This window comes from Heliconius melpomene, chromosome 8 (genome assembly GCF_056956725.1).
Source record: "Heliconius melpomene rosina isolate 202511_hmr_F chromosome 8, ASM5695672v1, whole genome shotgun sequence".
In the NCBI taxonomy this organism is placed as follows: Eukaryota; Metazoa; Arthropoda; class Insecta; order Lepidoptera; family Nymphalidae; genus Heliconius; species Heliconius melpomene.
In genome coordinates, this window is record NC_140396.1 from 941839 (window position 1) to 960576 (window position 18738).

The 18738-nt window shown below is 33.9% G+C and overlaps 2 protein-coding genes across 3 annotated transcripts in view; one reads left to right on the forward strand and one right to left on the reverse strand.

Annotated features, from left to right (window-relative positions):
* Positions 1-4848: 4848 nt before the first annotated feature.
* LOC146536601 (uncharacterized) lies at positions 4849-5961 on the forward strand. The gene has a single exon (XM_085189567.1). The coding sequence runs from the start codon at positions 5194-5196 to the stop codon at positions 5932-5934; it is 741 nt and encodes a 246-aa protein (XP_085045693.1). The 5' UTR covers positions 4849-5193; the 3' UTR covers positions 5935-5961.
* Positions 5962-8258: 2297 nt separating this feature from the next.
* LOC146536602 (adhesion molecule nephrin-like) overlaps positions 8259-18738 on the reverse strand; it is a 94243-nt gene continuing 83763 nt past the window's right edge. The window contains exons 10-17 of one of the 2 annotated variants that reach the window (XM_085188986.1): positions 17056-17215; positions 16287-16444; positions 15749-15908; positions 15366-15523; positions 14456-14651; positions 13112-13292; positions 12650-12828; positions 8259-12222 (exon numbers count right to left, since the gene is read on the reverse strand). In XM_085188986.1, coding sequence (XP_085045112.1) covers positions 12143-12222; positions 12650-12828; positions 13112-13292; positions 14456-14651; positions 15366-15523; positions 15749-15908; positions 16287-16444; positions 17056-17215 — 1272 coding nt within the window. In that variant the 3' untranslated portion in view covers positions 8259-12142. Of the gene's footprint in view, positions 12232-12649; positions 12829-13111; positions 13293-14455; positions 14652-15365; positions 15524-15748; positions 15909-16286; positions 16445-17055; positions 17216-18738 lie in introns of both variants that reach the window. The other variant, XM_085188985.1, reaches the window with a different exon arrangement.

Consider the following 18738-nt stretch of genomic DNA (forward strand, 5'->3'; position numbering starts at 1 on the left):
CTATACTCCAGTACAATGTTTGCTTCAAACAAAACGAATGCATACTTATTTTTATAAGATAAGTGACATTTGATGAAAGCTGGTGGAATTTTAAGCAAAAATATGACTTTCAAAACAGAGAGGACTTAGCGGTAAGCTTTGCAGACTGTCGACTGCGTCTTGACACAGTTGGGTAACTCTGAAATATTTGTGTTATCCAAAGATTGTTGTTGCATTTTAGTTGTTGCAATTTACATAATATTGTATGAGGAAATGTAAGATTATTACTATACGGTTAAAATACTTATCCTCCAGTTATTAGTATATTTGGACAAAATCGGCATTGGGTGGAGAGTGATGTGAAGAATGAAGAATGGAGTGTTTTAATAATATCTAATATTCTCCCTACCTGTGGCTCTTATGTGGTTGAAGTAAAACATGTTTATTACATTAAGAATTAATAATTATTATATGTTTATACCTATAAATATAATATAGCGGCTTCTACCGCGAAAGAGATATGAGTGGGTAATGCTTAGACTTGATGGGATGAATAAAACCAGGATATCATCCTAAACTTTATTAAACTAACAGTTGAATATAATACAACCCTTTTTGTAATATTTATACATATGTACCTACTTATATATATTAATATGCTAATAGTATATTAACTATATCAGTGTCTCAAACATATCATTGATGGACACATTAATTAATCACCCAGTCCTGTCTACTGGTGCGTAAACGTCTCTTAGTCAGTAAGATCGTAACAGTTGAGCAACTAAAATCTATCTTAACTTTTGTTTCTTTATAAACATTATTATGTCTCCAGAATTTGATGGTAAGTTGGGAACGGAAGTATCTTACACTAGGTTCCTAGGTTCCCCAGAATGCTACCTACCCTACTATGTTTGGGATACTGCATGGAGTTATAAAAATATTATTGTTAACAATTTTTAATTTAATTTTAAAAGTTATGGTTGTTAAGTATGATTTACATTTAGGTTCTGGAATGCCTACCTGTGGCACTGTTTCCAGGTCGATACGACCTGCGTACCTTCAAAAAGGGCGTCTATCTCCATATAACAAAACTCAAACCTTATCTTAACCGAGGAATCCAAGTAAAAGTTCCACATCACCACTTATCACCCCAAAATTGTTATTCCAAAATATCTTGCAATATCATCTTTCTAAAACACCCGACGTACCCAATAAGTGTTATACTTGTAACTGTGACAATGCGGAAAAGCGACTTTATTTTGAAACCAACTATTTATTTCTGTTCTAATACAAGGCAAAACGTATTTGTAATGCGACGTCTGAGTGCTTGAGTTACTGTCGCTTAGCTTTTTAGATTTTGCTGGGGAATGGTCTTTCTTGGTTCCTGTTATCATATTTCTGTGATACGTGTTATCACATTTGTTTGATTTTAATTTTAGATATCATGGTAAATTATGGTTTAAATTTTGAATAACGTGGCGCTGTTAGGTTCGATTCCTACTCAAGGCAAATGAATATTCAAGATTTTCATTTCCTCGCTGTGGTAACGAAGCAAAGCGCGTCGTTGATATTCACACAATTAAAATCGAAAATAAGATAAAGATCGAAAGTGTCTTAACGGGAACGTAGTATCTTAACACTAGGTCCCTAGGTTCCCACTACTACGCTACATACGCTATATACGGCATAAAGCGTAAAAAAAAGTAAAACAATTCACCAGACCAAACGCAAACCCTGATCATTGACTAAATAAACAACATTAATAATGTCCCCATACGTAAGCCTCGGCTATTCTTACATCGTAAAAAACGAATATTTCCCTACTAAACCATACCATAAACACAACAGAGCAAAATATATGGAATCCACAAATAGCTCTTATACCAAAAGGGCAAGATTCAAATTCGCCTGTTCAATAACAGAAAATAACCTTGTCCTAGCCGTAACGTTCGTTCCCTAATTCCTCTATAAAAGTATGACGCACTTTAGTTTATTGCAATCTAAAGTTAATAACTTTGAAGATGCTTTATAAGGCATTATTACCGTCTGTCCATGCCCTTAGCTTTATGACTTTAGCAAAGGGTTTGCTTGAATTCTGGTGATTTTTTATAGTACGGTGTTGGTAGTCCTTTTCATTTATGGGTTTTTTACCATATGTTCAAGATTTTATTGCGGGTGAGGGATGAAGTGTCTCCAAATAATAATTTATGGGTATGTGATAGAAAAAACGGTGAAATCAAGGATTTGAATGATATTATGGTGTTTTCATGATCAATATTGTTGATAGATACTGAAAAAACGTAAAGATTAATAGAAAAATATAATAAAAAACCTGAATGCAATAGCTTTTTTAATATTAATGTATACCTACTATGTTTTCGAAAGCATGTATAAGAGTATCGGTAATTTATATTTAGTAGGACAAAGTCGGTAACTTCTTTTCGGACGGACGGACAGAATTTAGTATTAGGTTCCCATTAAGGCGCTTCCATTCCTTACTTCCCGCCAACATATGGAGGCATTGCGTGTTGAGTGGTGAAACTCAACGCCGCGCTTTGCTTCGTTATACGAGCGAGCAAATAAAAAGACAGGAATCATTTATTTATATATTCATATGAACAAAACGAAAAATTTATAACTCGCTAATGAGCTTTCTAGCAACTTAAATAAAAATACTACCAAGACCGAATAGCTACTTGAATTACGTTACTAGATGGGGCCGAACATAAAAATCTATGACGCGTCCATGAAGTAACGTAGAAGCCCATAAACGCTACAACAATACATATAACATACATTGTATGGCGCTGCCCAGACGAAATAAAAGCTACATTAACTCCAGCTATTGCCAGGAATACTATATAATTAGGTTAAAAGTATAAATTATCAACTTTGTAGCAATATTTTACAATTTTGCATCATGACTAAACTTGTTTTTAGCTCCATCTATCCTTTGAGGCCAGTCGTGGAGCAGAGGCACAAGCGTGCAAAGTTGTATTTTCCATTCTCACTCGATGAAATGGTATATTTAATATTTTCCTTTCCTCTTTCTGGTAAAGAGGCAAATTGCGGCGTTAAGTTCCGCTACTCAACAAGCAATGCTTCTAGAATTTGGCAAAAAATGTAGATTAATAGGAAGGGACTCTCTTAACATTGGGTTTCCAAACTCTCTCTGCCTATTTATATACGAGTACGTTATGTGCGGGATGCGATCCAATGTTTTCGGACGCACGTTCACATTTCAGAAATATTATTAAGAAAATCGTTCTGGTGTAGAGGACTGCTCAGCTTCAACTCCCAAACAGGGGCGAGATATATGTTCATCTCTCTACCCTGGCTAGATAAGTTCCTGCACTAAACTAGCAAATTCTCGAATTCGATCACAAAGTAGAAAACGGAGTGTCGTAACACTAGGTTCTACCTATCTTACTATGCGGGATAAAGCGTGAAACTGAAAAACATCATTGCTCTTATTCCTACAAGTGATTAGAAGCAATAAAATGAAGCAAGACATAGCTACCCCAGTCCTCACGTCAGTCGGGGACCATGAGTATAAACAGGATGGGTGCATTTGACAGGTACGCTGCATCGTTCATTTCATTTGCCTCTAAACTTACTTTGTCTTTATTGTGCACAGATTATATATTTGTAGACACCTTTATTATATAAAAATAAATATAGTACTTTTTGATTGGTGTTCTTATCTATATATTTAAATTATAGGTTGGCGTATTGGCAACCTATACTAGCATCGAAATTAAGTAAATAAAACTATATCCTAAAAGATTTGTTGCACTTCACTCGCCAAACGCTATGCTACGAGAGTCTACGATGTAAACGTTCCTTGTAGCTATCTCTATCTACACCTGCCACATTCCATTTAGATGACGAGTGTGGCGTTAGAAACCACCACCCAATATGCCATGTTGGGAACGGTTGGAAATGGAGGACAGAGTTATAAAAATTTTTGTATCCCTTATATAGCAGGGTGAGCAAAGGGAATCTGGGTTAAAGTCAATCCGTTTCCCACTTTTCGCCTAACTTTCAAGACAAGGCGTGTTGAGTATTGGAACTCAACACCGTATTTTGTATAATAAAGTGTGATATATTACCTCTGAGACCATAACCATAACAATTCCTAAATATAGATATTACAAATACTTTCTCTATACCAAATGTAGTCTACGGCAACCAGCAAGCTATATGAAACGTAGCCCGGGCTGCTCTAAACAAACAGTTACGGCAGAGTTTTACTGCGGGCGCACTTAAGTTGCTCCCCATACTGCTGCAACACTCTACTGTGCCAACTTAACGTTTCATTGGGTGTTTTTATTATATTTTATTGGAAAAATGTAATTATTATTATTATTACTAGCGTGTAAACGTGATCGTTGTGAGTTCTATTCGGATTGCGGGGAATGATTTATTTTTATTTTACTGCTGTGGAAAGATGTCCGGCGTTTCGAGGATAAAGCTAAAAAAACAAAAAAAAAGAAGTGAAAATTTATCTATAACTATCAATTTCGCTAGTTCCATACACCATCCTCCAGTCATTTAAAGAAATCAAACATTTCATTACCAGTTGGCTGCAAGAATTAAAATTCAATTTATAATAGGTATTTACAATGTTCTAAACTGTAACTTTGTGAAACAAGTTTAAAGAATTCGAATACTTTCGCGTGATTTAGTACCTAATAACGCGGCGAACCAATTTATTTCTGTTTTTCAAATTTTCCTGTTGAAATACGTAGCCTGGTCCGTGTAAATGATACGTAATATGGAGAAAATCGTTTTCGTATATTTTTATTTATAATCTTCTAGGTGCAGTGGAATATTGTTAGATTGTATTAATGATTGAGGAAAAGACCGGTTCCGGTGCTTAACTAGTAAACGTCATAGTGCTAACGTTCCTATAAAATACTGTATAATCAGTGGAATTAATCACAGTTTTCTTACGATTGTCACATCCAACTAATAAACAAAGTGCAACTAACCGTTCGTAATATTGAAAAACATCTGATTTGTGAGATTAAAGAAGATTGAGAAAGGATAAAATCGATAAATTTTAAGGTTAGAAGTTATTACTTGTCACTTAATACATGTTGCCGACATTGATCTTGGCATAGATAATATACCTGACAGCGATCTGTGACATCAGCTGATAGTGATAAAATTCCTATTTCTACTTTGTTTATTTAAATTATATTAAAAATGGAGGGACAATTCCAACTTTTATTTGAAAAATTGAAAATCGAAATGCAGAATCAAAAAGAAGAACAAACCAATACATTAATGGAAAAAATGGATGAAAAATTAAAACCTATTATAGAAAATAATAAATTATTGAAAGACAAAATAGAGAAGTTGGAAAAAAAGGTAGAATATCTGGAAAGGGAGAAGAAAATTAACAATATAATTATACATGGACTAAAGGAGGATGAGATGTCTACACGTGAACTGATTGATAATGTGAGAAAACATTTTTCGAACGCATTGAACTTTAAATTAGAAGATTGGGAAATAAATGACATTTATCGTATTGGAAAAGCAAATAAAGAAGGTAAATCGAGACCCATAGTTCTGGCATTAGTAAGTGGATGGAGAAAAAGAGAGATAATGGCAAATAAGAAGAAATTTAAGGAAATATACATAACTGAAGATTATTCGAAAGAAATTTTAGAAAAGAGGAAAGCACTAATACCCTTGTTAATAGAAGAAAGGAAGGAAGGCAATCTTGCCTATATAAAGTATGACAAGCTCGTGGTTAAAAAGAATGCAAAGTATAACGATAAAAGGAAGAGAGAAACATCCAACTCGCCGCAAGAAAGGAAACAACAGACACTTACACTTCCATCATCAATGAATAGGAAAAATGCATTTGATATCATGCGAATGCGAAGCAATTCCTTTCCTACGAGCTTTACGAATAGTACAACTACAACGAAACAGTAGCAATTAAGCACCGACGATCGGTACAGTCTACTAAATAAAAAACAAATTAAGATAAATAAACCTATTCCCCCAAGACGACTGGTCCTCGTGGGGGAAAAAGACCGCGACCCTCTAAAACCAAGTAAACCAACATCAGATGTACACATAGCTAGCTACTTTTAATGCATTAGAGGAGGCCTATGTCGGAAGACAAGCTGTTCATGAAAGCCAACCGTCTTTGTATTGAATTAATTAAGGGAAATCAAGTATATAGATAATTTAAATATATAGATAGTATATAAATATATAGATAGTAAATAAATATATAGATAGTAAATAAATATATAGATAGTAATAATAGGATAGTACAATCGGTTAATAGATAACAACATACCATATTGTAAAATGTTTAACAGCAATAAAGGCTTATTTTATTATTATTATTTTATTTATTATTAATGATTAGGAGTCTATCAAAATATTAAATATTTAAATTCCTCGAGTCAGAATCGAACCCCCAATCAAAAATCATACATTTTGAACTCTTACGCCGCGACTCAGGTCAGCGGCCAGCTTGCTTAACTTTAATTACGTTTGTAAGAGAAAACAATAAACAATTTTACATATAAACTTTTGTTGGCATAAATCTTAGGTATCAATAACTGAATTGAACGCCGCCGCCGCGCCGCATATGAAAATTTATGTAGAATCCGTAATCAAATTTAATCAAACAAGCTTGCTCGGAGAAACTCGAGTTGACACAAAACGGATTCAAAAGTTGCCCCCTTCCTAATATTCTTGATGGGTTCCAAGTAGAAATGGGTACGACTGTGGAACTGGAGTGGAAGTGGCATAAACTAATACTAGTTATTTATTTATATCAGAGTGCATAACATATTTGTGGCACAAGTATTGTGGACTTTTCTGGTAGATGTAGTGAGAGCCTTATAAAACTATTGAGAAAATTTAATTTATGGTGAAATCCTTCATAGAATATCTGTGAAATTTATTGTACTTTATGATGTTTACTTACTTTAACACATCACTTCATTTTGAATACATAATTGCGGCGTTGAGTTCCGCAAGCAAATAAAATTATTAAATATTTCATTTCTTTGAGTGGGAATCGAACCGACAACCTGTTTTGTTAACAGTCACCACTGGCTTCTTACACCAGCATGTCGTTACCATTTCCTTTTCATACTCTATGTACATATCGAATATTGCAGGAATATTTCAAAAGATAATATGATTCGCTTTATGTAAGCATTTTTATAGATTCCAGTTCTCACACGGCGCGAGTGGTTGTAAAAAATAGATTTACTTCACAGCGCAAACGGTCTGATGGAATACACTACAATACTTTGGAAGTATAGGGAGACTGTGGAAGGCTTCCCTTCTATTCATATCTATATATCATATATGCTTACTATTGTGTGGGAAATGTTTAAAAGTTTGTATTATTCATGCAACTTACCTACAAAAAGTATGAAAGTTTACTTACGTTTTGTAGATAAGTCGCATGTTCAAATTTGGAAAGGGTGATGTTGTAATTGAGGCAGTTGTGAACAGGGACGGCGTTTGATTTTAAAAGAGGTGGTTTTTGGCCTCATTCGGAGGAACAATATATTTTCATTTCCTTAACTCCAGTAGATAATTCACGGCGTTAATTCCCGCCACACATTTGCATTTCGAGTAAGGGCGCAAAATGAAAAAAAAAAGTTTTAACTCAATAAATATACTTATAATAATTATAATGACTATTATTCGTATCGTATATTCAGCTTCACGATTTATCCCACACAAAACAGGGTAGACAGAGGGAACCTGGGAACGGTGTCAAACTCCGTTCCCATTAAATTACTTCCATTATCCCATTTTCGCCATGGTCTGAACTCAACGCGACAAATGATAATATTAAACAGGCCTTATTTAATAATATGAGACGATAAATACTATTCAAAAAATTTTCCAACGTGCACAGGCTTTCACGCCATCCTTTAAGTAAAGCACATCAAATTACAATAATGGAGTGCGCGCGCTGTGTGCCAAATAATGTAATGACAATACGGAATAATTTATAACCAATTAACGTCAGATCGTTGTTATATTAAATTTTTCGTTGCAATCAATAATGATTCTATGGGATGATTCTCCATAAATCTACTTAAAACGCTTTTCGTTGTCATATAATATTATATTACTATGAGGCTGATCGTGGCGGAGGGGAAGCGGATTCGTTGCCCGCTCGAGGAAATGAAATATTTACTATTTTCATTTCTAGAAACCAGGAAAAATAAGATAGGAGTCAAAGGCTGAGAGGCTTATAAAATAAAACAAAGATGTAGATGAAAAATAAAGTTTATTTATGTCACAATGTCTATTGTATTAATGTCATACTAAAACGTATACATTCGGTTGGTTACATTAGCTATTAAGTAATCATACTCTAGGAGGTGACTGTCTTGTCTCACTAAAAATAATTTGTTGGAAATTGACAAGAAAATGAAAGCTGATAAATAATCTGACTCATCGGTAAACATGATGTTTATTTGGGTCGATCCCCATTGGAGGAAATGAAATATTTATTTGAATTTATATTTTCATTTCTTCGCTCTGGTGTCGAGGCAAAGTGCGGCGTTGAGTTCCGCCACTCAATACGCAATGTCTCCAGAATTCGGCAGAAACTGAGGAATAGAGTGTCCGTCTTCCTACCTTACTGCGTGCGGGATACAGCCTAAAGCTGATTATTTTTATTTCCCCGCAAAATACAACAGAAAGATTTACGTTGAGTCCACTCAATTAACACTAGAAGTGCCGAAGATTGAGACCCACCTTGAACCGCCGTCGTGACAAATTTGTCCCATTCTACTTATTATGTTGATTTTTGGTATAATACAAAAAAAATATTATTAAAATAATTCGTAAAATATGTAGATCATCTTTAATAATCAATTTTTGTTCTTTAACAAACATAAAAGTACCAAAAAACCAAACACAAAGAATCAAATATTTCAAATACGTTCTAAGGTCGTGACAACTAACTAAATAACTCTTACAAAATTATAAATTATTGAAATTAGTTAATATTATTATTAGGCCAAGTAATGCATTAATATATTCTTCATCAGTGACACAGATGATTTATAACATTGCATAGTAATGCCTCCAGAATTAGACGGAAAATGCCAGCGGAGTGCATAGCACTAGGTTCCCAGGTTCCCTCCACCTACCCTACAATTGCCCACATTTGGTATCGAGTGTTTTTTAAAACTCAAGCCTAGCTTAGTCATCCTTTCATCTGATACCTCACTTGAACTAGCGGCGAAATTTAGTGTTGACACCAATTTTACCCCACTTTTCAGGCTATTATTTTTTAAGATTTATGTATAAATGTATAGTTTTCAGATTTTTCCCTGTACTAGTACTACATGTAGATGCTAACTGCCAAATTTCATAATTCTAAGTTAACTGAAAGTACCTTATTAATTTGATTCCCTTTATAGTGTCGAAATACACGTTTTTTACTATATAAATGGTCATATCTTTTTTTAAGGGCGCTTTTTCAGGAAATCAAGGGACTGTAGATCGTCATATAGTTGATATTCATATACTCATATGAATATCAACTCGATTTCTCCAAGCGTTCCTGAGATAAAGGCAAAGACAGCCGGATGGACAAAAAATGATCTTATAAGGGTTTTTTTTTCCTTAAAAGCTACAGAACCCTAAAAACTTAGGTATTGACTGCTAAACCTACTATTCAATTTTTTTCCGCCCCCGCATCGTCCTTTCACCTCCACCTCGTCCCCGAGGCATGAAAATATGTCAAATTATACCCTCAAATAATAAAATAATAATGGCGGGACAAAAATGACCCAGCGGCAGTTCTAGGTAAATCTCTTTTTTTTTCAAAAAGTATGACTGCTATAAAATTATTTTTATTTTTAATTAAATAAAGGTGTAAAATTGGTAATAGTCAAAAAGTTTCATCTACATACATTAACAAAGAAAAAAGTTATAAACAATCAACCTTGCGTTTGGGACAAAAATGGGACGGCGGCGCTTCTAGTGTTAAGAAAGTCTCAATCAGGCGTCAGGCGATAGCAAAGAATGGAGCCTACCCTGCTCTGAAAGAAACCTCTAAATACGTTGTTTAATTAAATTAAAAAAAATAAATATTTTTCACTTCATTAGAACTTGCAAACATCATATTTATAGATTCTTTCTAATTGCGCCACGATAACGTTTTCCATGCGGTTTTGTTTTAATTATAAAAATAATTTAATGTAGCCAAATTTTTATCCTTGCCTTTGGAGCTCGTGCTATAAGATTATGCAAAATTATGAAAAAATATTATACGATGGAAAGATATTAAAATAAAACAGTCACCTCTTGTGCTATAAAGAAAATCAAATTACTATTAAAATAATATCATACAGCATGTGTTTCTAATTACAACAGATCTTACTATTATAATATTCAAATATGAACAAACATTTATATGTTAATTTTATATCATTTGAACCTTTAAATGATTATAATTTATTTAGTTTTGTTCTAAAATAATAAAATTTCTTTGGTATTTTATGATAATAAGTGAATAATTTTAATTATTGTAAATATTTTTTTAATTTCGTGTATATATTTTCATTTTTTGAACAAAAGAAACTACAAAACTGATATTGCTTTTTTTTTCAAAAACAGCAATTTTATTTACTTACATCCAAGTTTAAAGATTATGATATAAAAATATTACGTACAAAATTGTATTCAATGAACACAAATAATCCTTAAGCTACTTTCGGTGAGATTTGAACTGCCTTTATACGATGCTAAAATATTAATATATATACATAAGAATTAAATTGTTTTTAGAACTTCATTTGAAGTTTTTCAGTTTTACCCGAAAATAACCCCGAAAATAACTAAAAATAACCCCGTCTCCATATGAATCTTTATTTGTAAATTAAAATTGACGGGTTTGTCTTTTCTAATTTGGTTTTAAAAGATTGCTACTACAAATATATAACAAAAATTAACTTATTTTTGTTTACAAATAAATTGATACGATAAATATCACGATACGGCTCCTTAAAATGAAAGTGGGTTATTTCAAAAATTCGTTCAAAACCTCATTTTTTGACAAACTACGAAATTTTGAAATAGGCCACTTTTATTGCGAGAGCATGCGAATGATTTAATAAACTTTATTTAATATTTAATTTAAAGACATATACTTCGTTTTTTATATATTACAGTCATATATTTTATGAAAATGAAGGTATTTAATCTATAAAACTATTTCAAGAGTTTTAAAAATATACTAAAACACTGACCTAATTAATACCCGTACTATAGAAATGTTCTTCCTGTATAGTATTTGTAATAAATGTATTGTTTTTAGCTTTACGCTGTACATGGCAGGGCAGGCAGAGGGAACCTAGTGTTATGACACTTCTTTACCCACTTTTCACTAAATTTTCGAAAATTTACGTATTGGGTTATTAATTTTTGCTACTAGAGCGAAAAAATGCAAATAACTTAATACTCCGAGTGGGAATCGAACCCACTCGTCACACTGAAATCTTAATCGTTCATACTGTAGTCCGGCAAGTGTACCGCAACGTCATAACTCGCAATGTCTCTAAAGACGAAAAGTAAGGAACTGGTTAACACAAGGTTCCCCTGCCTATCCTGTATTTTTTTAACAAATTTCCTATTCTTGAATTTGAAATACCACTATTTATACAGCACTGACTAATAAAATCTTAAAATAAATTATCACTATAATATAATACTGCATGCATTCCACACCCATTGATACATTCGATCGACCGCACTTATAGATGCCAATTAGCGGTTAAGTAACATTAAAACATAATCGGTTTGTACTGGCTTTTCTCTTAGGTTAATTTTATAATCATGAAAATCTTATTAGTCACTCATTTGGTTTAAGTAATCTTCACCTTTTCAATAATTTCTAAATAAAACTCTTAAACCGAAGTAATTGCAAATATTTAATATTATAATTATATTTTTGGAAACTCGACTTTTTGTCTGTGGTGATGGGAGACTGCAGTCGTATTCTTAAGAATCGGTAAGGAGTTTGAACTCGCAACCATCTCGTGCAATCAAAAACATCCTAATTAGCTTGTATAGCTTAATTTCCCCTTTTTCATATATAAATACAAAAAAAATGATTTAATATTAATATTATTATGCCTCTCTAAGTGTCAGTTTGAGTTTCCATGTCATCGTGTCGAGTTAGCGCTGTTTCTTGAATTTCCCCGTCGCTGTGACCGGAATCTGTGTCAACTGAATAATAAATTATCAGAAAGAAAAATCCTTTTTTAGGAAACAATATAAAAAAACAGTATAAGAATTTAATCCAAACAAGCAGGGTAGGGGAGCAAAGAAAACCTGGGAACCTAGTGTTAGGAAACTTCGTTTTCATTAAGAATTCCATTTCGCATTAAGATTTCCATTAAGCCTTTTATTTCCGTCTAATAAGACTTTGCGTCGCTACTCACCACGCAAGACCGTTAGATTTCTTAACTCAACGCCGCGCTTTGCTTCGTTATCAAAACTAGGAATTAAAAATTTAATTTCCTCAAGTGAGAATCGAAGCTAAAACCTGTTGCGTTTACAGTCTCACGCTTATGAGCCTATGCCACAGCTGGCCTCACATCACTATAATATTCTCTCACTAAAAGTTAATGCAAAACGAACATACCATGAGGTCTAGTGTCTAAAGCTAGTACAGCGAGAGGAGCGTCGTCAAGAACTCCTGACCACCTTGCAGCTAGCACTCTGGATCCTCTGTGCCCTCTTACAACGACTGTAGGCATAATGCTCTGTGATAACGATGACCCACTGTACATAGACACGCCTACGCTTCGTCTCAGTATTGTACTGAAATGGAAATTAGGATAATTTTTAAAATGTTATTTCATATTAAGAAAATGTCTTATTGTATCTTAACACTAGATTTCCAGGTTCCCTTTGCCTACCCTAATATTTAAAAAAATCAGATTGGTAAATAAATAATTACGTCGTTCAAGCGGGCGAAGCCCGAATGACAAATAAAGAATGATTGATTGATAAATGCACAACATTTACGATAATGCTTCCTGTAGTGTAATAGTGATTATAAAAACTAAAACTAAAACTGTAATATATGATTATAAAAACTCACTTCTGTTCAGGATCTCGTGGTGGTCTCCGTTTCTTTTTGCACATCACTACAAGTGTCACGCATAGTGTTGTAAGTATTGTCAATAGTACGAGAGCTAGTGATGCTCCTATGAGTAGAGTTACACTATTATCACTGCTTGGTGGGATGGGAGGTGGCATAGGTGTCATAGTCTGAAGTGATCCTGTTAAATTAAAAATAATATAATGTGATTTGTATGATTAGTGTTTTGTTATCGGCGGCTTAAATAAAATATTATTAGTTACAGTAAATACTTGTATCCAATGTAGATAATGAGACAGTTGAGTTAAGATAAATTTTAATGTTTTTATTATTTGGGGTTACTTTCTATGTTTTTAGAATTTTGTTCGAATAAACCTTAGAAAATACGAGTACATGTAAACAGAATTTACTCTCTTTAAATATAGCGTTCCTTTTTTATGACACTCGTCATATGTCTATAATTAATTGACAGCCAGACGTCAAAGGAATAAAAGAGTGAATACGTGTGAAAATAAAAGCAATGTAATATTAATAACTATAAGCCAAAATAAATTGGATAAAAATAATAGAGAGAGAGAGACGAATAATAAACTTTAATTGTCATTTCTCTTATTTACAGGTAATTTTCAACATTTGCACATAATACTGTAATTCTGCTTTTAATAATATTTCTCTCTTTCTCTCTCTGTCTATCTGTCTGTGCTATACAAGATATAACGTGATGCTTTAGTAAGTAACGCAAATACACATATTCTATACTATATCTATGAAACATTGTATACACATATATACCGACATACATACATATATGGATTATGTAGACAAAGCCATGCACAGGTATTTTGTCATAAATATCAGATTAGGTCGCCAGGGTAATTTATAGTGTTAGGGATATGTAGGAAATACATGCATGAATTATGCTGCCAGGTACTTGATGTACCTAATACTGTGTCTATCAACAGTTATTAATTAAAGACTAATTTATAATATATTTTTAACTATACGAGTATATTTACGGATTTCTGCATATTTTCTAGTAAATTATAAGTGCTTACCCTGGAATCCTCCATTTTCATATTATTACTTTTATTTAATCAGAAGAAAAGACATAAATGAAAAATTATGATATGTTGTTATATTTTACAGATTCGAAGAAATATGTTAATTGAAAAACCCTGCGTTGGTTTAGCTTAGACTGATCATTACAATTAATAAGGCTACATAATATATAATATTTCAAAATTTGGGCAGAGAGTGGAGAATAGAGCCATCACCTGTCCTACTAATCAAAAGGTAAGTCTGGACCATTACAAAAAGTAAAAGAAATTGTTTAATGTAACTCACCTGGTACGTCTAAATCATGACTCGTTCTTATTGGTATGCTATGTAAGGCGGCTGGTCTTTGCGACCTACCACGAGGAGTTTCAGAATACACTAGAAACGTATATCTTCCTGGAGACAGGGCGTCTAAAGGGAACTGTGGTGTCACGTCGTTACTGGCTCGGTACACAGCTTCCGTGAGACCTCGGCCTGATATGCCCTAGAGTTGTGTAGTTTTATATAAAGGTATGTTATTTGAAGTGTAACTTTACTAGATTTTTTAAGGGTGCTTTTATTAAGATAGTGCCTTAATAAAATGGCTATGAGTTTAATTGTCACATATTAATTATTTGCCAACAATCTATATATATAAAATCGAAAGGTCACTCACTCACCACGAAATCTCAGAAACTACAAGTGCTAGGAATCTGAAATTTTGCATAGGAGTTATTTATAGGACGTAGGTGCTCGCTAAGACGGGAATTTGCAATATTCAACTTTTAAGGGTTTGTTTTTGGGGTTGAAAGTTTGTATGAAACTTCGTTACTAATGACATTTGTCTTTGTAATTCGTTACTAAATGCTAGAAGTCTCAAATTTTACATGGACGTCACTTATAAGTCGTAGGTAGTCATGGAGACAAAAATTAATAATAATGTATCTCACGCAGGCGAAGCCGCGGGCGGGCCGCTAGTATATGTATAAATATATTTTAGGACTCATTTGACGGCGCACCTTCAAGGTTTTTCCATCATAGCAAGTTCACTGAGTCACTCGAGTTATACCAAATACGAGTTATTTCATCCTGAATGACGAAACTTAACGCTGCGTCGAACAATATTCACAAAAAAAAAATATCTATACGTATAATTAGTTAATGTACCCTTCAAAACAATTGCACAAGACATAATTTTCTCATATTCATCACGTCTTACCTGGTCATTCATAGTGGACTCATCTCCTTGTATAGGTTGATGGGCGCGTACCTCCAATGCTTCTAAGATGAATCTCTGCGGCAATCCTCCGTCATGGCCGGGCTCGCACTTGAGAAATTCGTCTTCTATTTCACAATTACTTGGAGCTTCAGGAAAGGCTGTCAGCAGGAGGTAAATTTTATCATTCGTTTTTAGAATTGTTGAATAAATTGAATATATTCAGGTTTTCGTGGCGCTGCGGCACTGATTGTAAACATGATGGTTGTGGGTTCAATTTTCATGTAGTAGAATGAGGTATGTTTATTTTCGTTTCCTCTTTCTCGCAACAAAAGAGTGACGTTGAATTTCGCCACAAAAAACAAGATCTCGAAAATATTTCTAACCTGCTGGCATAATCCTGAACAAGCAGGGTTCCCTCTGATTACCAATGTCATTGCTTGCCCAGCAAGCGAGCCAACCGAGGTCCTCCTCCCCATCGAGCTGTGGCAATCCGTGGACTACAGAACTGCTCGAACCCATGACAGTTACGTTTGATGCTGGTATCTAAATAATATATTATTAGTTACTACTGAGGCAAATAAAATTAAATTTCAAATTATAAAAATTTGGACGTAAAAGTATTTGGATCCATAACTAATATTTTTAAAATTTGATAAAATGTTTTATAACTCTAGGCTTTGATGTTTAATATAATGATTTTTTAATCCACTTATACCTAAAACAACGCCAAAGAGACAAAAATAAAATGTCAAATCTATTATAATTCATGGAAATTTACCAATTTTCAGTCGTTCCAGTTTTAGTAAGGCTCGATATTTGATTTTGCTTGTATACAATTTAGATTTAGGTAATAATCTAATATTAAAAAGACAATAATCTTCATAAATAATCAATTATAACGAGACAATCAATATCACTAACAGGTAAGACATCCTTAGTCCCATTATAAGTCCAGTAGAACCTCAACGGGCCAGCGTCTCTGGAGGACGGCGCGGACACGGAGCACCGCGCCCTGACCTCGCCGCCGGGCGCGCCGGCCAACTGCTGCACCACGCTGCCCGCAGAGCACTCCGGCCGGGCTGAAAGGTTTATCGTTTTGAATATTTTGTACGTACAATATTTGTAGCTATGTTATTGTGCGAAATTCTAGTAGGTATGGTATTTTTATTTGCGGCGTTAAAAACCGCAACACCATATGAAATGTCTCGAAAATTGGTCAGAAAGGAATGGCCGGAGTATTTTACCCTATTATGAGGGTTAATGGAATTTAGATTTCTATATCTTTATACAAAAAAAATCAATGATCACTAAGCAATTATTTTCATACGAGCAAAGGTAAGCCAGCTCAGTGCTTTAAGAGACAATAGATGCTGGGTTAGCAAAAACCCAGTCACGTTTAGTATTAGCAGACCTGGTTCGTGACTATTTCTATATTTATAAATTTTCTTCGTAAGAAATTGGAACTAGTGATAATATAATCAATGACTTCTCTTTATATATATACATTCAAATTGAAAATATTTTTAAACAAATAATTTTTCAAGTACTATTAAATCAGTCAAATCAACATAAGCCTACCATCGGTTTAAAAGCTAGTTCTGCTGAGAAGTGCTGGTAAAAAACCAACAGTTATCCATTTCAACATAAAGAATAAAGAGTTATTGTTTTATAAATGGGCATATTTACTTACATAATACGTTCAAAGTTAAAGGTTCACTAAGTCCGGTGCCCTCAGAGTTCCAGGCTCGACATCTGTATCTCGCTGAATGATGCCTTCGAAGGCCTCTTAGGAACAACTTGTTGCCTTCAACTGATATTCCTCCTATGGGGTCATCACGTATCAAATGATCCTGAATATAATAAGAATAAATTTATAATATGAAATATACGATATATAATCTCACGATGTATGTCGTATATAGCAAGGGAACCTAGTGATGAGACACTCCGTTCTGCAGGCACCAACAACTTTTGAGGTATTGACGTCAGTAAACAAAAATAAACATCCCCGAATGGGAATCGATCCTATAACCGTCGCACTGCGGTCAGAGATTGTACCGCTGCTACGACAACGACGGTATCACTTTATTGAGATAATAAAATATATATCTTTGTATAGTAAACATTTATTATTTGTATCATTTTTTTACTAAAGAAAAAAATATATTATTTGTTCCCACGGGATAGAATTTCAATTATATATATAATCGTGCCTTATAGCAATTTATAATACTAGTGTACTACGTACCCTTAAGTGATTAAATTTTATATATCCATCGATGACTAACTATGATGACCTACGAATGCACACTGCACTACAGCAATAACAAGCATATTAAGATGGCATAGTTCAATATAGCTGCATGTATATACGTGTATTACGTATTTACGCTCGTTTGATGCAAAATAGACGTAATTGCTCTTTTTTTATAAAAAATCTAATATGTCAACGTATGCGGAAAAACTAATTACAATTCTTGATTGACAGTTCGAGGTCGTCATGGCGCAGTGAGACAGAGTCTGTCTGCAAACGCGATGGTTGTGAATTCCATCTCTATTTTTCTCTATTATTTAAATTCCCCACCTGTTTCTTAACACCAAGTTCACTCTGCGTACCACGCCGTCTTAATTCGAGGTAATATTTTTTTATATACAGACATTATATACTTGAAAATGAATTTTAAACATGAAAAAGTTACAACGGATCTAAAACTTGCTAGACAGAATCAACCGCCAATTACGAATTCAGTGGCGGCATGAAGTTGTACCGACGAACCTCGGTTAAAAGACTAAACTGTAATTTATTATTATTCTTTTCTTTATTTATTAAATATTTTTGTTTAGCTTCACCCAGTATCCTGCACATACCATGGTAGGCAGAGGGTATCTGGAACCATAGAGTTCCTGCCAAATATTTGAGGCATTACGTGGTGCGTGGCGGAAATCAACGACGTACTAGCCTCGTAACCAAAACAAGAAATTGAAAATATTAAATATTTCCTACCCTCGAGTGGGAATCGAAACCACAACTTCGCCCTTATGTCGCCTGATTTACAACCACGAGTTTACACTCAGAGATTCGCCCTAAGAATTCACAAGAATTCGCATGGACAAAAGTGCCAGACTATATACGCGACAGGTTGATTTGCGGAAAGAAGTGTCTCAACATTAGGTTCCCAGGTTCCCTGCTATATACGGGATACAGCGTGAAACTGAAAGAAGAACTCAACAGCACCAATAAATAGTTTATTAAGCTAGCAAAACCATTGTTTCCATACAAAAGTATAGTTCGACGTACCTGAGTGGATTTTAGCATGTTTTCTAACCACTACAAGGTGGACTTAAGAGATTTCCACGCAAATTGAAACTTAAG